Source organism: Chenopodium quinoa, unplaced genomic scaffold, assembly GCF_001683475.1.
Source record: "Chenopodium quinoa cultivar QQ74 unplaced genomic scaffold, ASM168347v1, whole genome shotgun sequence".
Taxonomy (NCBI): domain Eukaryota; kingdom Viridiplantae; phylum Streptophyta; class Magnoliopsida; order Caryophyllales; family Amaranthaceae; genus Chenopodium; species Chenopodium quinoa.
Window position 1 is genome coordinate 2,341,531 of NW_018744704.1, and position 15,978 is coordinate 2,357,508.

The 15,978-nt window shown below is 40.0% G+C and overlaps 1 protein-coding gene across 1 annotated transcript; it reads left to right on the plus strand.

Annotated features, from left to right (window-relative positions):
* The first annotated feature begins 798 nt into the window (after positions 1-798).
* LOC110702854 lies at positions 799-15,716 on the plus strand. Its single transcript, XM_021880598.1, has 6 exons — positions 799-991; positions 5,544-6,236; positions 7,691-7,988; positions 8,669-8,735; positions 14,734-15,202; positions 15,376-15,716. The coding sequence occupies exons 1-6, from the start codon at positions 799-801 to the stop codon at positions 15,714-15,716; spliced, it is 2,061 nt and encodes a 686-aa protein (XP_021736290.1).
* The last annotated feature ends 262 nt before the right edge of the window (positions 15,717-15,978 follow it).

Here is a 15,978-nt window from a genome sequence, read left to right on the forward strand (position 1 = left end):
ATAAGTCTCGACTTGGGTGTAGTGTAGTAAGGGGATAGAGAAGGGTTGCGGTCATACGTCAGGCAGTTCAATCTGGTGAGAATCCAGATTCAAGGGTTGTCTGACGATGTGGCTTATACAGACTTCTTCAAAGGTTTGAAGGACGGGTCGACTTTTAAGTTCGACCTCGTTAGGAAGAGGGTTGCACTGCACCCAGGAAGCGCTGATGGAGGCGGAAGCCTATATACAGGCGACCGAGCTTTGCTCCACTCAACAAGCAGTTGGACTTTAAGAAGCCTGAAAAAAAAAGAGAGTCGGCAAGCTCAGCCGGCTAAAAAAGCCGAAGAGAGTAAGAAGAGAAAAGAGATTTGGGCGGTTGACGACTCTAAACAGCCGTACGTCCTGAAGAACGAGTTTAACAAAGACTGTTACTCCATCCTCATGGAGATAAAGGATCGGGTGACCATAAAAAAGCCCGCTGCTATGAAAGGTTCTGTCAAAAGCCGGAACAAAAACAAGTACTGCCATTTCCATGAGAATATTGGCCACGACACCAACGACTACTATAGTCTCAAGCGGATGTTGGACCGTTTGTCCGATAAGGAGGTGTTGAAGTCTTACATTCTTATGTCCAAGGTGACCCTAAAGACAAACCCTGGGCAGTCTTCCAAAAAGAATGCCTAACCTGCTAGTAGTTCGGACACTAACCAAGAGCCGATCTACACAATAGCAGGCGGCTTTGCTGGAGGGGGCCCAACCATCAGTTGTACCAAGGACCATGTCAGGCGGCTGGATGTCAGTTCAATTGATGAGGGCCGGATGTCTACTGACACCTTTCCTGAGGCCATCATCACTGAAAAGGACAGGGGCAAGGTTCGCCGACCGTATGATGACCCCATTGTCATTGAGTGCAAAGTGGCCAACCAGAAGGTCGGCTGGATCCTCATTGACACCAGAAGCTCGTCTGACCTTATCAGCTACAAGTGCTTGTCAAAGCTGAAGTACAAGCCAGGTAGCATGCACAAGGTGTCTTGGCCCCTGGTTGGTTTTGGGGGTGGAGTTGTGCACCTAGTCGGTCGGATTGACCTACATACCCATCCGGCTGGGGGAGAAAGAAGAAGGACGCCACATGGTAGTCCGGTTCTTGGTTGTGGAAGAGTTGACTGCCTATAATCTGATATTGGGCCGTCCAACTCTGAATGAATCCAAGGCCGACATTATTCCATCCTTCATGCTGCTGGAATTTGAGAAAGATGATGGGTTTGTTGGCTCCTTGAACGGAGATTAGAAGCAACTAGAGAGTTCTACCTCTCAGACGTCAAGCCCACGGTGGCCACAACCGGCCATGGTGAGGAATCAGTAGACCTTGACGATGTCAAGGAAGCCGAGCTTGCTCCAACAGCAGCCGATAAGAAGAGAAAGGCCGACCAGTTGGAGGCCGTGAGAAAAGAGAAGCAATAGCAATCACTGATCCGGGGACGGTCAAATGAACTTTGTCCCCAGCCGGCTGGTGAACATGTTGATATTGCTCTGGACGATAGCCGTCCGGAGCGTACTGTTAAGGTTAAGACGGCTGCTTTTGCGAAGCTTGGTGCAAACTTCCACAATCTGTTGAAGGAATTCAAGGATATCTTTGCCTTTGAAGTGGAAGAGATGCCAGGCATCAGCCCGGATCTAGCTGTCTACAAGCTCACCGTGGATCTTAAAAAGAAGCCGGTTAGGAAAAAGAAAAGAAACCACGGCGAGGTGGGAAGTCAGGCGGCAGCCGCCGAAGTCAAAAAGCTATTTGACGTCGCGTTCATTGGGCAGTATCACTTCCCATATCGGGTTGCGAATGTTGTCCTTGTTAAAAAGCTGAATGGTACCTGGCGGATGTGTGTTGATTACACAGATCTAAACAAGGCATGTCCGAAGGAGCTATCCACTCCCAAAGATCGACAGTCTGGTTGACTCTACAGTCGGTCATGCCTTGATGAGCTTCATGGACGCCTACTCAAGCTTCCATCAGATACCCTTGTGGAAAAAAGATCAAGAGAAGACGACATTCGTCACTGATCAAGGGTTATTCTGTTATACGGTGATGCCGTTTGGGCTAAATTTGCGCCTGCTACTTTCCAACGAATGATTAATACAATCTTCATTAATCAAATTAGGAGGAATATTGAGGCGTACATTGATGACATGATAGTCAAATCTAAGCTACACACGAATCACCTTGCTGACCTCCGAGAAACATTCACCACCCTCAGGCGGCACAAGGTCATGATTAATACTAAGAAGTGTGTCTTTGGTGTTGAGTCTGGGAGGTTTCTCGGATTTTTAATTGATCAAACGGGGTTAGAGGCCAACCCAGAGAAGATATAGGCGGTCATTGACATGAAGTCTCCCCGCACTGTCAAGGAAGTTCAGAAATTAACAGGTTGTCTGGCGGCATTGGGGAGATTCCTCAGCCGGTTAGGTGACAAGTGCCTCTATTTTTTCCAAGCTATTAAAAAGAAGACTAGGTTTTAATGGGGGGATGATGCTGAGGCGGCCTTTCAGAAATTGAAAGAACACTTTCACTCTTTTCCAAGGCTTGTTAGCCCTCTGCCAAAGGAGGCGCTTTACATGTATTTAGCCGCCTCAGACATGCTCTCAGTGATGTTCTCCTTGCTGAGAGAGACGGCACCCAGCTCCATGTCTATTTTATAAGCTATGTTCTTCGAAATGCTGAACTACAGTACCAATGGTTGAAAAATTTGGCCTGGCTCTTTTCATGGCAGTCAAGAAGTTGAAGCCTTACTTCTTGGCACATCCGGTTGTGATCTACATAGACCAACCCCTCAAGCGGACAATGACAACCTTGAAGTCATTCGGTAGGATGCTCAAATGGGCTATTAAAATGCAAAGTCTTGAAATCTCTTTCAAACCAAGGAAGGAAGTGAAGGGTCAGGCGTTTGCCGACTTCATTGTCAAAATGACAAGACCGGTTAAGCTAGAGAATCTTGACCAGGTTTAGAAAGTGTATGCAGACGGGACCTCTAATATAAACGGCTGTGGTGCAGGGGTTATATGTCAGTCCCCTGAAGGGGACAAGTATGAATATTCACTACGTTTCAAGTTTCAAGTCTCAAATAACGAGGCGGAATATGAAGCCCAGCTAGCCGGTATCCGCATGTGCAAGGCGGCAGGGGCAAGAAAAATTGATGCCTGCTCTGATTCACAATTAGTCGTTAGCCAGTACCATGGTGAATATAAGGCCACCCATCTTGCCATGATAAAATATTTGAAGGCGGTCAAAGAAGAGGTTGGGACACTTGATGAATTTCATATAAGTCAGGTGCTTAGGTCAGAGAAAAGTTAAGCGAATGTTTTTTCTAAGCTGGCATCATCCGCCTCTTGTGATATGATGAGTGACATTTATATCACTCTTAGAGGTAATGTTTAGGTCTCTTTCCTCCTATTTTTCTTAGGTTTTTCTACCTCATTTCTCCTCTTATGGCTTCTTTATTTGTTGATGAAAAGTATGCTTATTTGCGCTTGTTTTGATAATCTTTATGCATTATTTTATCATCCCCATGCTCTCGTGATCTTTTTTATCTTTTGCAGGTTCCATGGCAGTCCTAAGCACGGTGGGAGGCCCTTGGCCAAGTATGGAGGCATGGACAAAGACAAGAGGAGCAAAAGGGAAGGAGAGGAAGCAAGAAGAGGAAGTGCAAGAGGAGGTGTGGCCGAACCTCTGAAATGTTCGGTGGAACCAAGGTGTGGTCAAACTTTTGAAAAGTTTGACCGAACCTCCATAGTGCAAAGGAGGCAGTTTCAAATCAGTTTTCAGCAATTTTGCAGGAGGGGTCGAACCTCAAAAGTTCGACCAAACAAGGATCAGGGAGGTTTGACCGAACCTACTCAGAGTTCGACCGAACCTACCCTGAGTCTAACCGAACCTACCCAGAGTTCGGTCGGACCTTTTCCCAATCTCAGCCGACTTTATACGGACTATTTAAGTTCCTTTTTAGATCATTTTGGGGACAAATATTAGCGGAAGAGAATAATTTTTAGAAAGAAAAACTTCCTCTTAGTTAGCACCTTAGTTCATTAAATTAGTTGATGATTTAGTTTGGAAACTCTCAAGTCTAATCATTGTAGAAGCAAACTTCAAGGTTCATTTTCAGATTTTTAGCATTTATTCAACATTTTGAAGCTTCAATAGTAACTTCTTTCACTTGTCTCTACTTATTTTCTGATTTTATTTTGTTATTGCAAGTCAATTGAATCTCTCTTAATCTTGATAAATTGTTGTTGCATGTTAGTTTATCCATAGTGAATCACTTTTCCCCAATTTTAGAATTACTTAGAATCCCAACTTTGAACTTTTCATGTTACTCACAATGAATTGTGAGTAGTCCTCTTGGCTAGGGGTTGGGTGAAAATCAACCTAATGGTTAATTAAGTAAACTTGGGAGAAGTATTGATGTTTGATTTGTGATTAAATTGATTGTATGAGATTGCTTGTTAGTTCTTCATGATAGGAGTAGCAACCCTAGAATTTGGAGCTTGATGGCATGTTATGCTTAGTTTGACATGGAAATGTAGATTAAGTATGTCACTACTTATTTCAATTTGATTATGTGTCTCCTATTTCTAAACTAATGAGGGATCTAAGTTGAGGAGTGTGAGTTATTTTTCTAATTGCATGAGGTTGGCCTTACATATAGTCCTTGCTATCTCTTTTCTCCATTTTCTCCCACTATGCTTGATTACCATGGTTGAGTGGATCCCATTCCCTAGTACTTTTAATTATTCGACTTAGAAAAAAAAATAGTTTGTTTGTCTACTTGACAAACCCCCAATCAACAAAAGTCTTCGAATTAGCTTGCGTATTAAGATCTTTAGCAATTATATCCCGTTCCATGTGGACCGAACTCTTACTTATCATTGTGCTTGGTTTGTGAGATGTTTGCTTATAAATGTGTTTGAATGAGTGTGGAATGTGCGACCGTTTTAACACCCATCAAAATGGCGCCGTTGCCGGGAAACGGTGTTGTTGATTGCTATCTGATTGCTTGAGTCTAGTTCACTAAAAAAAAAACACAAAAAGAGTTTTCTTTTCGACTACACTTGTAGCCTTGCTACTAATTGCACTTGTTAAGTGTGTATGCGCAGAACCCATAACAGGATTTTGGTGCCTTACGATCCCGAGATGAACAAACTTTTAGAAGAAGAAGGGGAAGGAGATCCGGTTCTAGGCCGTTAACTACTTCCCCAACTACAGAGTTCAACTTCGAGGAACAACAAGACCAAATGGGGTGATCCACAGCCACCACCTCAAAGACCTTTGAAGGAGTTGGGAACTTCGGGAGCTTATAGAGCTTCGAGTGGGATTGTTCTCCCAAACACCCCGGCCAACGATTTTGAGATTCGGCCTGCAATGATAATTTTTATTGAGAGGAGACAATTTAGTGAAGCAAAACATGAGAGCCCTCTTGCACATTTGAACGAGTTTGAGAAATATTGCAACACGATCAAGGTGAATGGGGTCACTCAGGAATTTGTGAGACTTAAGCTATTTCCTTTCTCCTTAATAGGAAGGGCTCTTGAATGGCTTGAAAAGGAGGTGAGACCCAATTCCTTAAGAACTTGGGATGAGGTCACAACGACTTTCTTAGGGAGATTTTACTCTCAAAAGAAAACCGCCGAAGCAAGGGCGTTGATCCAAGGTTTTCGGCAAAGGGCTAGTGAGACTATCTATGAAGCTTGGGAGAGATACAATGAGTACCAAAGAGAGTGCCCTCACCATGGAATCCCAACATACCAAGTTTTACAAATCTTCTATGGAGGCTTGAGTCCTCAAGGCAAAACAAGCTTGGATGCGGGAGCGGGTGGGCCAATCATGAATAAAACCGAAAAGCAAGTGATTGAGATCATTAAAGATGTGGTAAGACACCACATGGATTGGCAAGAAGGAGAGAAGGAGTCTTCGAGAAAAGGAGGGAGTGCGGTTTACTCCGTTGATCACCTCAACGCCATCAATAATTTGACGTCTCAAATCGCCAACCTTGGCAAGGAGATGACATCAATCAAGGCGAAGCTTGAGTCCTCCTCTTCACACCAAGAGCGTCCCTCCCAATCTAAGGGGAGAGGTATGAGTTCTAACCCTTCTACTTCTACATCTAATAACATGCCGAATGGGTCTTTATTTTGTGAAAATTGTGGATCATATGATCATGACACCTCTTCTTGCACTTATGATTCTCAACCCCAACCCCAATATGAGGATGGTAATGAACTTGAAAATGAACATATCAATGCTTTGTCTTACGATAATAGACCTAGGAATAACAATCAAAGATATTTACCACCTAATCAAAGAGGGCAAGGGGGAAATTCCTTCAATCAAATTAAAGAGGAAATGATTATGATTACCACAACCAAAACCAATGGGGTGGTAGGAACCAAAGGGACCAAAATCCCTAAGGTAACTACAACTAACAAGGTGGTTATGGTAACCATAACCATAATAATCAAGGGAATTATGTGAATCAAGGTAAATATCACCAAGGAGGGAATTCTAGTAATAGGAACAATTGGAATAATAATGGTAATAGAGGCTTTTCCAATCAAAATGCTCAAAATTCTAATGTGAGAGGTTCTAGAGCGCAACAAGACAATTTTTACACTCACGCACCTCCACAAAAGTCTAGCCTAGAAGAGATGATGGAAAGCCAAGCCAAAATGTTTAATACCTTCATGGCCACTACTGATAAGAAGTTCAATGAGGTTATGACTCACAACAAAATCCTAGAAACCCAAATCTCCCAATTAGCTAATGCCATTAAAGAGGGAACTAGCATTTCTAAACTTCCACCCTAAGCGCTTGACCCCAAGAGACCGGTGAATGCCATTTCTACTAGGAGTGGGAAGTTGTTGAAGGAGAGTGAGCCAAAGAAAACCAATAAGAGAGTGACCATGATTGAGCCCTCCCTTGAGAGTGAGTTTGAGCAAGAAGATGAGAGAAGTTGTGAAAACAAAAAAGCTGATGAAGTTGAGAAAGAAGTTGGAGTTGAAAATGAAAGAGAGATCGAAAAAAAAAGAGTTCAAAAAGAGAAAAAGAAGGAACCAATACAATTGCAAAAACTTCCATATCCTCATAAGTTTGTGAGACACAAGCTAGATGTGAAATTTGGTAAGTTCCTAGAAACCTTGAAACAAGTCCACATCTCAATAACCTTTACTGATGCCATAAAACAAATTCCCAATTATGCTAGGTTTCTAAAGGATATTGTGAGTGGAAGAAGAAATTGTGATGATGTTGAAACGGTGAACCTCACCAAAAGTTGTAGTGCAATCATAATGAACAAGATACCTCCAAAGTTAGGAGATCCGGGTAACTTTTCCATTCATTGTGCCATAAATAGAATACCAATTGATAACGCTTTATGTGACTTAGGGGCTAGTGTTAGCCTTATGTCATATACGGTTTACCAAAGACTTGATATAGGGGAGCTTTTTCCTACCAACATTACCCTCCAATTAGCGGATAGATCAATCAAATTCCCTAAGGGTAAGGTAGAGGGATGTTCCTCTAAGGGTCGGAAAGTTTGTTATACTGGTTGATTTTGTTGTTCTTGACATGGATGAGGATGTACATATTCCTATCATTTTAGGGAGACCTTTTATAGCTACTTCCGGTGCTTTGATTAATGTGAAAATGCTAAAATTACACACAAAGTAGGTGAAGAGGTTCTTGAGTTTGATTTGAATGCAAGCATGAAATATCCTAGTTCTACTTTGGAGAAATGCATGAAATTTGACGCCATTGATTGTATTGTAAATTCTATGCAAGAGAACTTGCTCTCTACTAACAATGCCCGTGAGAATGTCTTGTTAAACAAAGGAAAGATAGGTTATCAAAGCAAGAAAATGGCGTTGTATGAAGAGTTGCTTGATGAAAATGTTGAAGGAAATGTTGAGCAAGCTTACATGGGAATCACAACCAAAACATGCTATGGAGATTGCCACTATAAAGGAAGGTAAGGGTGTGCCTATGGTAGAGCTAAAACCTCTACCATCACACCTTAGGTATGAATTCCTTGGACCCAATTCCACATTTCCCGTTATTGTGAATGCATCTTTGAATGAACACTAAACTCGAAAGTTATGTGGTGTATTAAGAAACCACCAAAATGCCTTAGGCTATACCCTTGATAATCTCAAGGGTACTAGTCCCGTTATTTTCATGCATCACATAACATTGGAGGAGGGTGCAAAGCCATCCATAGAGAGGCAAAGAAAACTCAACCCTCATATGGGGGAGGTGGTGAAGAAGGAAATCACCAAGCTCCTAAATGCCGGCATCATCTTCCCTATTTCGAGCTCAAGGTGGGTTTCCCCCGTGCATGTTGTTCCTAAGAAAGGGGGTATGACCGTAGTTGAGAACTAGGACGGTGACTGATTGGCGGATGTGTATATACTATAGACGTCTAAATGCATCTACCAAAAAGGATCATTTCCCCCTCCCCTTTATAGATCAAATGCTTGAAAGACTAACTAAACACAAGTATTATTGTTTTCTCGACGGTTATTCGGGTTTCTGCCAAATTCCAATAAACCCGGATGACCAAGAGAAAACAACCTTTACTTGTCCTTATGGAACTTTTGCTTACAGGAGAATGCCATTTGGTCTATGTAATGCACCTGGAACATTTTAAAGATGCATGATGAGCATATTTGGTGACATGCTTGAAGAGGAAATGGAGGTATTCATGGATGACTTTTCGGTTGGTGGCTGATATACGTGTTTTATACAATGGTTTTCCCCGGTTTGATTGCATGATTTTACATGGTTTTGAGCTCTACGGAGCTATTTCTTGCTAACAATCTCTTCTTTAGTGTATTCGATTGTTTTAGTAAGCTTTTCAGGAATATGAAGCGTTTCTAGGCAATTGGACGTGTTTTTAGTAGATTCGGAAGAGTTGATAGCCAAGAACTGCAATTTATGTGGAATGCCCGACCGGGCATGGCTTGCCCGGGCAGACCGGGCAATGAGGAGTTCACAGGAAGAAGCCCAATTCTGAACGGTGCAACGCGCGCCCGATCGGGCAGGCTTCGCCCGGTCAGACCGGGCGATGAAGAAATCAAGTTATGAGATGCAATTTTGGAAACGTGTTACGCGCGCCCGACCGGGCGAGGTTCGCCCGGTCAGACCGGGCAAAGAAGGAAAACTGTCGTATTTTACGCAGCCTTCCTCCGCCCGATCGGGCGAGGTCCGCCCGGTCAGACCGGGCAAAGCTCAAGAACGCGTATTTTCTTATTTTTCCGAAATATTATCTTTTGGGGGTATAAATACCCTTTTGTAATTAACTTTTAGACAGTAAGTTTTTCATTAGTTTTCTCCTTAAGCCCTAGAAAACTCTCAAGAACCCTAGTTTTATTTTTCTTAAGCAATTTCAATCTTTAATCCTAGTTTTATTAATTGTTCTTCAAGAATTCAAGATCATCAATTGAAGTATTTGGTATTTCTTACTTTCCATCTCTTTTATTTATTTTATAGTTCTTTAATTATGTGTTCTCTATTAGATCTTGTTTTTGATTTAATTATGATTTGTGAGTAGTTTCCTTAATCCGGGATCTTGCTAAGCCCGATTATGATTGATGTATAAAGTAGATCTTTAAATTCCCCAATAATAATCCCAATTGACATGCTTAATTGATTGTGTTTATGCCAATACTAGATTAGGGATAATTAGTATTGTTATCATCCCTTTGTTCTTATTGCAACGGAAGTTGGGTATTAACGGGATTAGGTTATTTCAATTAAGGGTTTGAAGATCATCACGGAAGTAGATGATTGAATAATTAGGAATCTAGGCATGGTGTTTAATGTCCCTTATTCGCTTGATTCCACGGAAGTAGGCTTGATAGTTAATTTGGGAAGCCATTGATAACTCGGAAGAGACCTTTGGTATTATTATTAGGGATTGCTTTTCTTCTTGTCAATTGATTTATATATTGGGGGTAGATTTATTAGTTTATCAATCATAATCGTGGTGATGCTTGATCTTGGATGCTTTAGTTTATTGATTAATATTTCCTCTAGTTAATTGTGTTATTTAATATATTAGTTGATTATTATCATCCATTATTGATTGGTGACGTGCTTAGTGATTAATTGAGTCTGATTAATTGAATGAACCATAGTCTCTTGGGATTCGATCCTTACTTGCCCTACTACACAGTTAGAAGGAATAGTTAGGTTATTTTTGTTAGGTACGCGATAAGCCTATCAAATTTTGGCGCCGTTGCCGGGGAATAACGGTTTTCATCTAATTATTTGTGATTCGTTTTTGCTAAGATTTTGGTTTGTTGCTTTGGCTATTATTAACTTCTTTTTCTCTTATGAGTTGATGATATACATGCCTTGGAGATGGATGATTTATTGTCACGTCTTGCATCTGGCCATTGTTCTTGTTATTATCTTTATCATGAAAACCCTGATTGCCCTTATAGTGAGTATTTTGTTCGAGCTCCGGATGATTTTAGAATCTTTCCATTCGTATATGATTATTCTGAAAAACAGTTTGTTCTAAATGAAATTTATTGGAGGATTCATGATGAATATTATCATAATTTGTATAATACGTCGGAGGAAGAATCATTTGTTGAAAAACCGATGGTTAAAGAGTCATTGGTTATAGAATCAGTGGTTGAGGTATCATTGGTTCCAATAGAAGAAGAATCATTAGTTGTAGAACCATTGGTTGAAAAGTCATTGGTTGTAGAACCAATGGTTGAAAATTCTTTTTCCTTTGGTAATGAACTTATTCGTGAGCGTAAAATAATAGAGTCGTTATTGGGTGATGATACAGAACAAGACTACCTCCATGTTCGTTCTATTAATTCTAAATTTTTAGCGGAGGAAGCAGAAGGTTGTGGTGTATCTTCATTTTTTTCTTTTGATTTTTCTTTTTACCTTGAGTTTTCTTTGTGTGCTCCTAATCTTTTCTATGTAAGGATTACTGTGCTTGCAATTGAGCCCTATATAGTGCTTAATGAAATGTTTGCAGGAGCGTATGATAAGTTACTCAAGGCGTTAAGTTCTTCTGATGGAAGGAGAATGGTCAAGCTTAAGACCTTGATAAACTAGCGCTTTACGGGAGGCAACCCGTATTTCATTATTTTTATTTTAGTCTTTTCTAATTTTTGTGTTTTCGTTTGTTTTATTTTAGAGAGGTAAGGAGAGGATATTTTATTCTTGTGGGAGTTTCTATATGTGTAGGTTTTGATCTAGAAAGGTTTCGATTTTAAAGGAGAAGAAAGCTGGATTGTACTCGGGTTCGCTCGGGCAGAGCTCGCCCGATCGGGCGCGCGTACGGATCAGCAAAACTGCTCAAGTTCAACAGGCCGTAACTTTTACGTTTCTTATCGGATTTTTGCGTGTGACCTATCGTTGGAAAGCTCTTCAAGTCTACTTTCCAACACAATTAGAATCACTGCATTATAATTTATACAAAAAAAAGTTATGATCAGAATAGTACGCATAACTCAATTTTTATATTTTTCCCACTAACACTTTGTTTCATTCTTGCCCAAATTTGTTCCAAAGAGATGCATTGAAATCCTCGAGGCTTTGGTGACATTGTTGTGGTGATGATGATAAGTAGTAGTCGCCTTGACTACTAGCTTCCCTTTAAGACAATGAGGACATTGTCTGATTTTGGCTTGGGGGAGATTTTTGGATTAAGGTATCTTTCTTTTCTCTCTCTTTTTGTTTTTTGACGTATTCAGTTTAGTTTTATTTCTTTCATAGTCTAGATTTTATTGCTTTCTAGGTTAGATTTTATTGCTTTGAAAAAGAAAAAAAACATACAAAAAAATACGATCCAATGAATAATAAATCATGCTTCCCTGTGCCCCATTCATGAAAATTGTTTTAATTCTTGGTATATGATGACGAGTATTGTGGATAGGTTAGCCATGATTTGATGTTTGATTGCTTGGATGTCTTAACATGAGTCAATTTTGCCCAACTACTTGTGAATATAGTGCTTGACTAGTTGATTTGGTTAGGAATGTGTGTTAGTTCCTGGTATGTCAATGAAGTTGAGTATTGGTTTATAACTTTGAGTAATGTTTGCATGACTCATTAATATGCACATTGAGGAGGACGAAGGCATTTGTTCCTCTAGGTGGCCTTCAGACGATATTAGATACATTTGTTCCCTTCTTGCTACCCATGTTGTTGCTTGTGCCCTTTTATTGTTTATTTTGCCACATTACAAGCCTATTTAAGCCCCATTGGTTACTAGTCCCAAGCTTAGCTTGGGGGAGCTAATAGTGAGTGAGGCGAGGGAGTTGTAGTGTGCATGTAATTTGCACAATTTTGGGTGGATTTGAGAAGTTTCTTATTTGTTCTTATTGTTGTGGATTGAAAAAAAGAAAAAAAAATTGAAAATTTATTGTGCAAAGAAAAAAAAAAAAAAATTCCAATGTGAGAGAAAAGAAAAAGAAAGAGCAAAGGAAAAAAAAATTGTTTCAATGTTCAAGTGTTCTAATTGAAGGCTGCTCAAGAAAAAAAAAGAGAGTTCAAAGTTTGTTTGTTTACTCAAGTTCTATAATTTTATATTTTGTATATATGAGTGAAATTTTAAGTGTTGGAAATTTTTAATATAATTGGGATGTTTGGTGAATTTTTGGTAGAGCTGAGTTGTGTTGGAGATGATTTGGTCATTAATTTGTTTTGACCTTGGTTTTATTTATTAGGATTTTGGCTCCCTTAAGCATAGCTTTACTCTTACATTTTCCCAAATATTTCCCACCTTTTACCCTAGCCTTACATTACAAGCTTTGAAGACCTTCTGACCTTTGTGCATAGAGTTGTGTGAATGTGAAATTAGTTGTTTTCCAATGCAAAGAATGATTTGATATATTTCGAGTCGACTGCTAGGTTGAGTGCTTGTTTTCTTAAAACACACGAGTGCGTGAGCTTGGGAGGGCATTGTTCACATTTAAAGGAGTTGGATGGAGAGCGACCGAGTATATCTTTTACTCGCCACATAAATGAGAGTTGAGTGTGTGAACACTAGTCTTGAATTCTATATGCTCTTGTGGTTTGCTCTATTTGACCATTGTCAGACAGGATGAGTAGTTAGATGGATTTGATTGGTTGACTTTGATGCATAACTGTCGAGTTTACCTTTAATCGTATTTATTGATTTGAGTTACTTTTGGGGTGAAGTATTGATTTATTTATTCATTGCTTTGCTTAGGGACAAGCAAAGGTTTAGCTTGGGGGAATTTGATATACGTGTTTTATACAATGGTTTTCCCCGGTTTGATTGCATGATTTTACATGGTTTTGAGCTCTACGGAGCTATTTCTTGCTAACAATCTCTTCTTTAGTGTATTCGATTGTTTTAGTAAGCTTTTCAGGAATATGAAGCGTTTCTAGGCAATTGGACGTGTTTTTAGTAGATTCGGAAGAGTTGATAGCCAAGAACTGCAATTTATGTGGAATGCCCGACCGGGCATGGCTTGCCCGGGCAGACCGGGCAATGAGGAGTTCACAGGAAGAAGCCCAATTCTGAACGGTGCAACGCGCGCCCGATCGGGCAGGCTTCGCCCGGTCAGACCGGGCGATGAAGAAATCAAGTTATGAGATGCAATTTTGGAAACGTGTTACGCGCGCCCGACCGGGCGAGGTTCGCCCGGTCAGACCGGGCAAAGAAGGAAAACTGTCGTATTTTACGCAGCCTTCCTCCGCCCGATCGGGCGAGGTCCGCCCGGTCAGACCGGGCAAAGCTCAAGAACGCGTATTTTCTTATTTTTCCGAAATATTATCTTTTGGGGGTATAAATACCCTTTTGTAATTAACTTTTAGACAGTAAGTTTTTCATTAGTTTTCTCCTTAAGCCCTAGAAAACTCTCAAGAACCCTAGTTTTATTTTTCTTAAGCAATTTCAATCTTTAATCCTAGTTTTATTAATTGTTCTTCAAGAATTCAAGATCATCAATTGAAGTATTTGGTATTTCTTACTTTCCATCTCTTTTATTTATTTTATAGTTCTTTAATTATGTGTTCTCTATTAGATCTTGTTTTTGATTTAATTATGATTTGTGAGTAGTTTCCTTAATCCGGGATCTTGCTAAGCCCGATTATGATTGATGTATAAAGTAGATCTTTAAATTCCCCAATAATAATCCCAATTGACATGCTTAATTGATTGTGTTTATGCCAATACTAGATTAGGGATAATTAGTATTGTTATCATCCCTTTGTTCTTATTGCAACGGAAGTTGGGTATTAACGGGATTAGGTTATTTCAATTAAGGGTTTGAAGATCATCACGGAAGTAGATGATTGAATAATTAGGAATCTAGGCATGGTGTTTAATGTCCCTTATTCGCTTGATTCCACGGAAGTAGGCTTGATAGTTAATTTGGGAAGCCATTGATAACTCGGAAGAGACCTTTGGTATTATTATTAGGGATTGCTTTTCTTCTTGTCAATTGATTTATATATTGGGGGTAGATTTATTAGTTTATCAATCATAATCGTGGTGATGCTTGATCTTGGATGCTTTAGTTTATTGATTAATATTTCCTCTAGTTAATTGTGTTATTTAATATATTAGTTGATTATTATCATCCATTATTGATTGGTGACGTGCTTAGTGATTAATTGAGTCTGATTAATTGAATGAACCATAGTCTCTTGGGATTCGATCCTTACTTGCCCTACTACACAGTTAGAAGGAATAGTTAGGTTATTTTTGTTAGGTACGCGATAAGCCTATCAGTGGCCTTACATTTGAGGATTGCTTGACAAATTTGGGCAAGTGCTTGGCAAGATGCGAAAAAGTCAATTTGGTTTTGAATTGGGAGAAGTGCCACATTATGGTTGAGGAAGGAATTGTCCTTGGGCATAAGATCTCCAACAAAGGAATTGAGGTTGACAAAGCCAAGGTTGAAGTAATCGAGAAGCTACCACCCCCTATCAATGTGAAGGGAGTAAGATCATTTCTTGGGCATGCGAGGTTTTATAGAAGGTTTTTCAAAGACTTCTCACTAATTTTTAGGCCCCTTAATGCTCTTCTTCATAAGGAGGATGATTTTGTGTTTAATGAAGAGTGCCTCAATGCTTTCAACAAGTTAAAGCAAGCTTTGATTTCTACTCCTATTATGCAAGGTCCAAGATGGGATTTGCCCTTTGAACTTATGTGTGACGCGAGTGATGTGGCCATAGGGGGTGTGCTTGGGAAAAGGATTGACAAGAGACTTCATGTGATCTATTATATGTCAAAACTTTGAATGAAGCACAATGCGACTATAAAACAACGGAGAAGGAATTTTTGGCCGTAGTCTATGCTTTTGAGAAGTTTTGGAGCTATCTCATTGGTTCCAAAACTATTGTTTACACAGACCATGCGGCTATTAAGTATCTTATAGACAAGAAGGAATCCAAACCACGCCTCCTTTGTTGGGTGTTGTCTTTACAACAATTTGATCTCAAAATTCGGGATAAGAAGGGGGCAGAAAATGTTGTAGCGGATCACCTCTCCCGGTTGGAGAACTTGCAAGATAATGATGATGGGGACCCATTTTGTGATGAGCTAAAAGTTGATGTGCTTTACTTGTTAAGTGAAAATGATCTTCCATGGTTTGCAGATTTGGTGAACTATTTAGCTTATGGGGAGTTTCCTCCCGATGCTTCAAGGAACCAAAGGAAGAAGTTCAAGAGGGAAGCAAGGCACTACAACTGATTCTTGAGCTTGAGGTGTTTGATGTGTGGGGCATTGATTTCATGCGACCTTTTCCCTCATATAATGGGAACCAATATATACTTGTGGCGGTCAATTATGTTTAAAAGTGGGTGGAAGCAATTTCCTCCCCAACAAATGACTACAAAGTTGTGATGAAATTGTTCAAAAAGGTCATAGTTCCTAGATTTGGGGTCCCAAGAGCGGTTGTAAGTGACAATGGTTCTCATTTTGTCCATAATGTGTTTCAAAAGATATTGAGAAG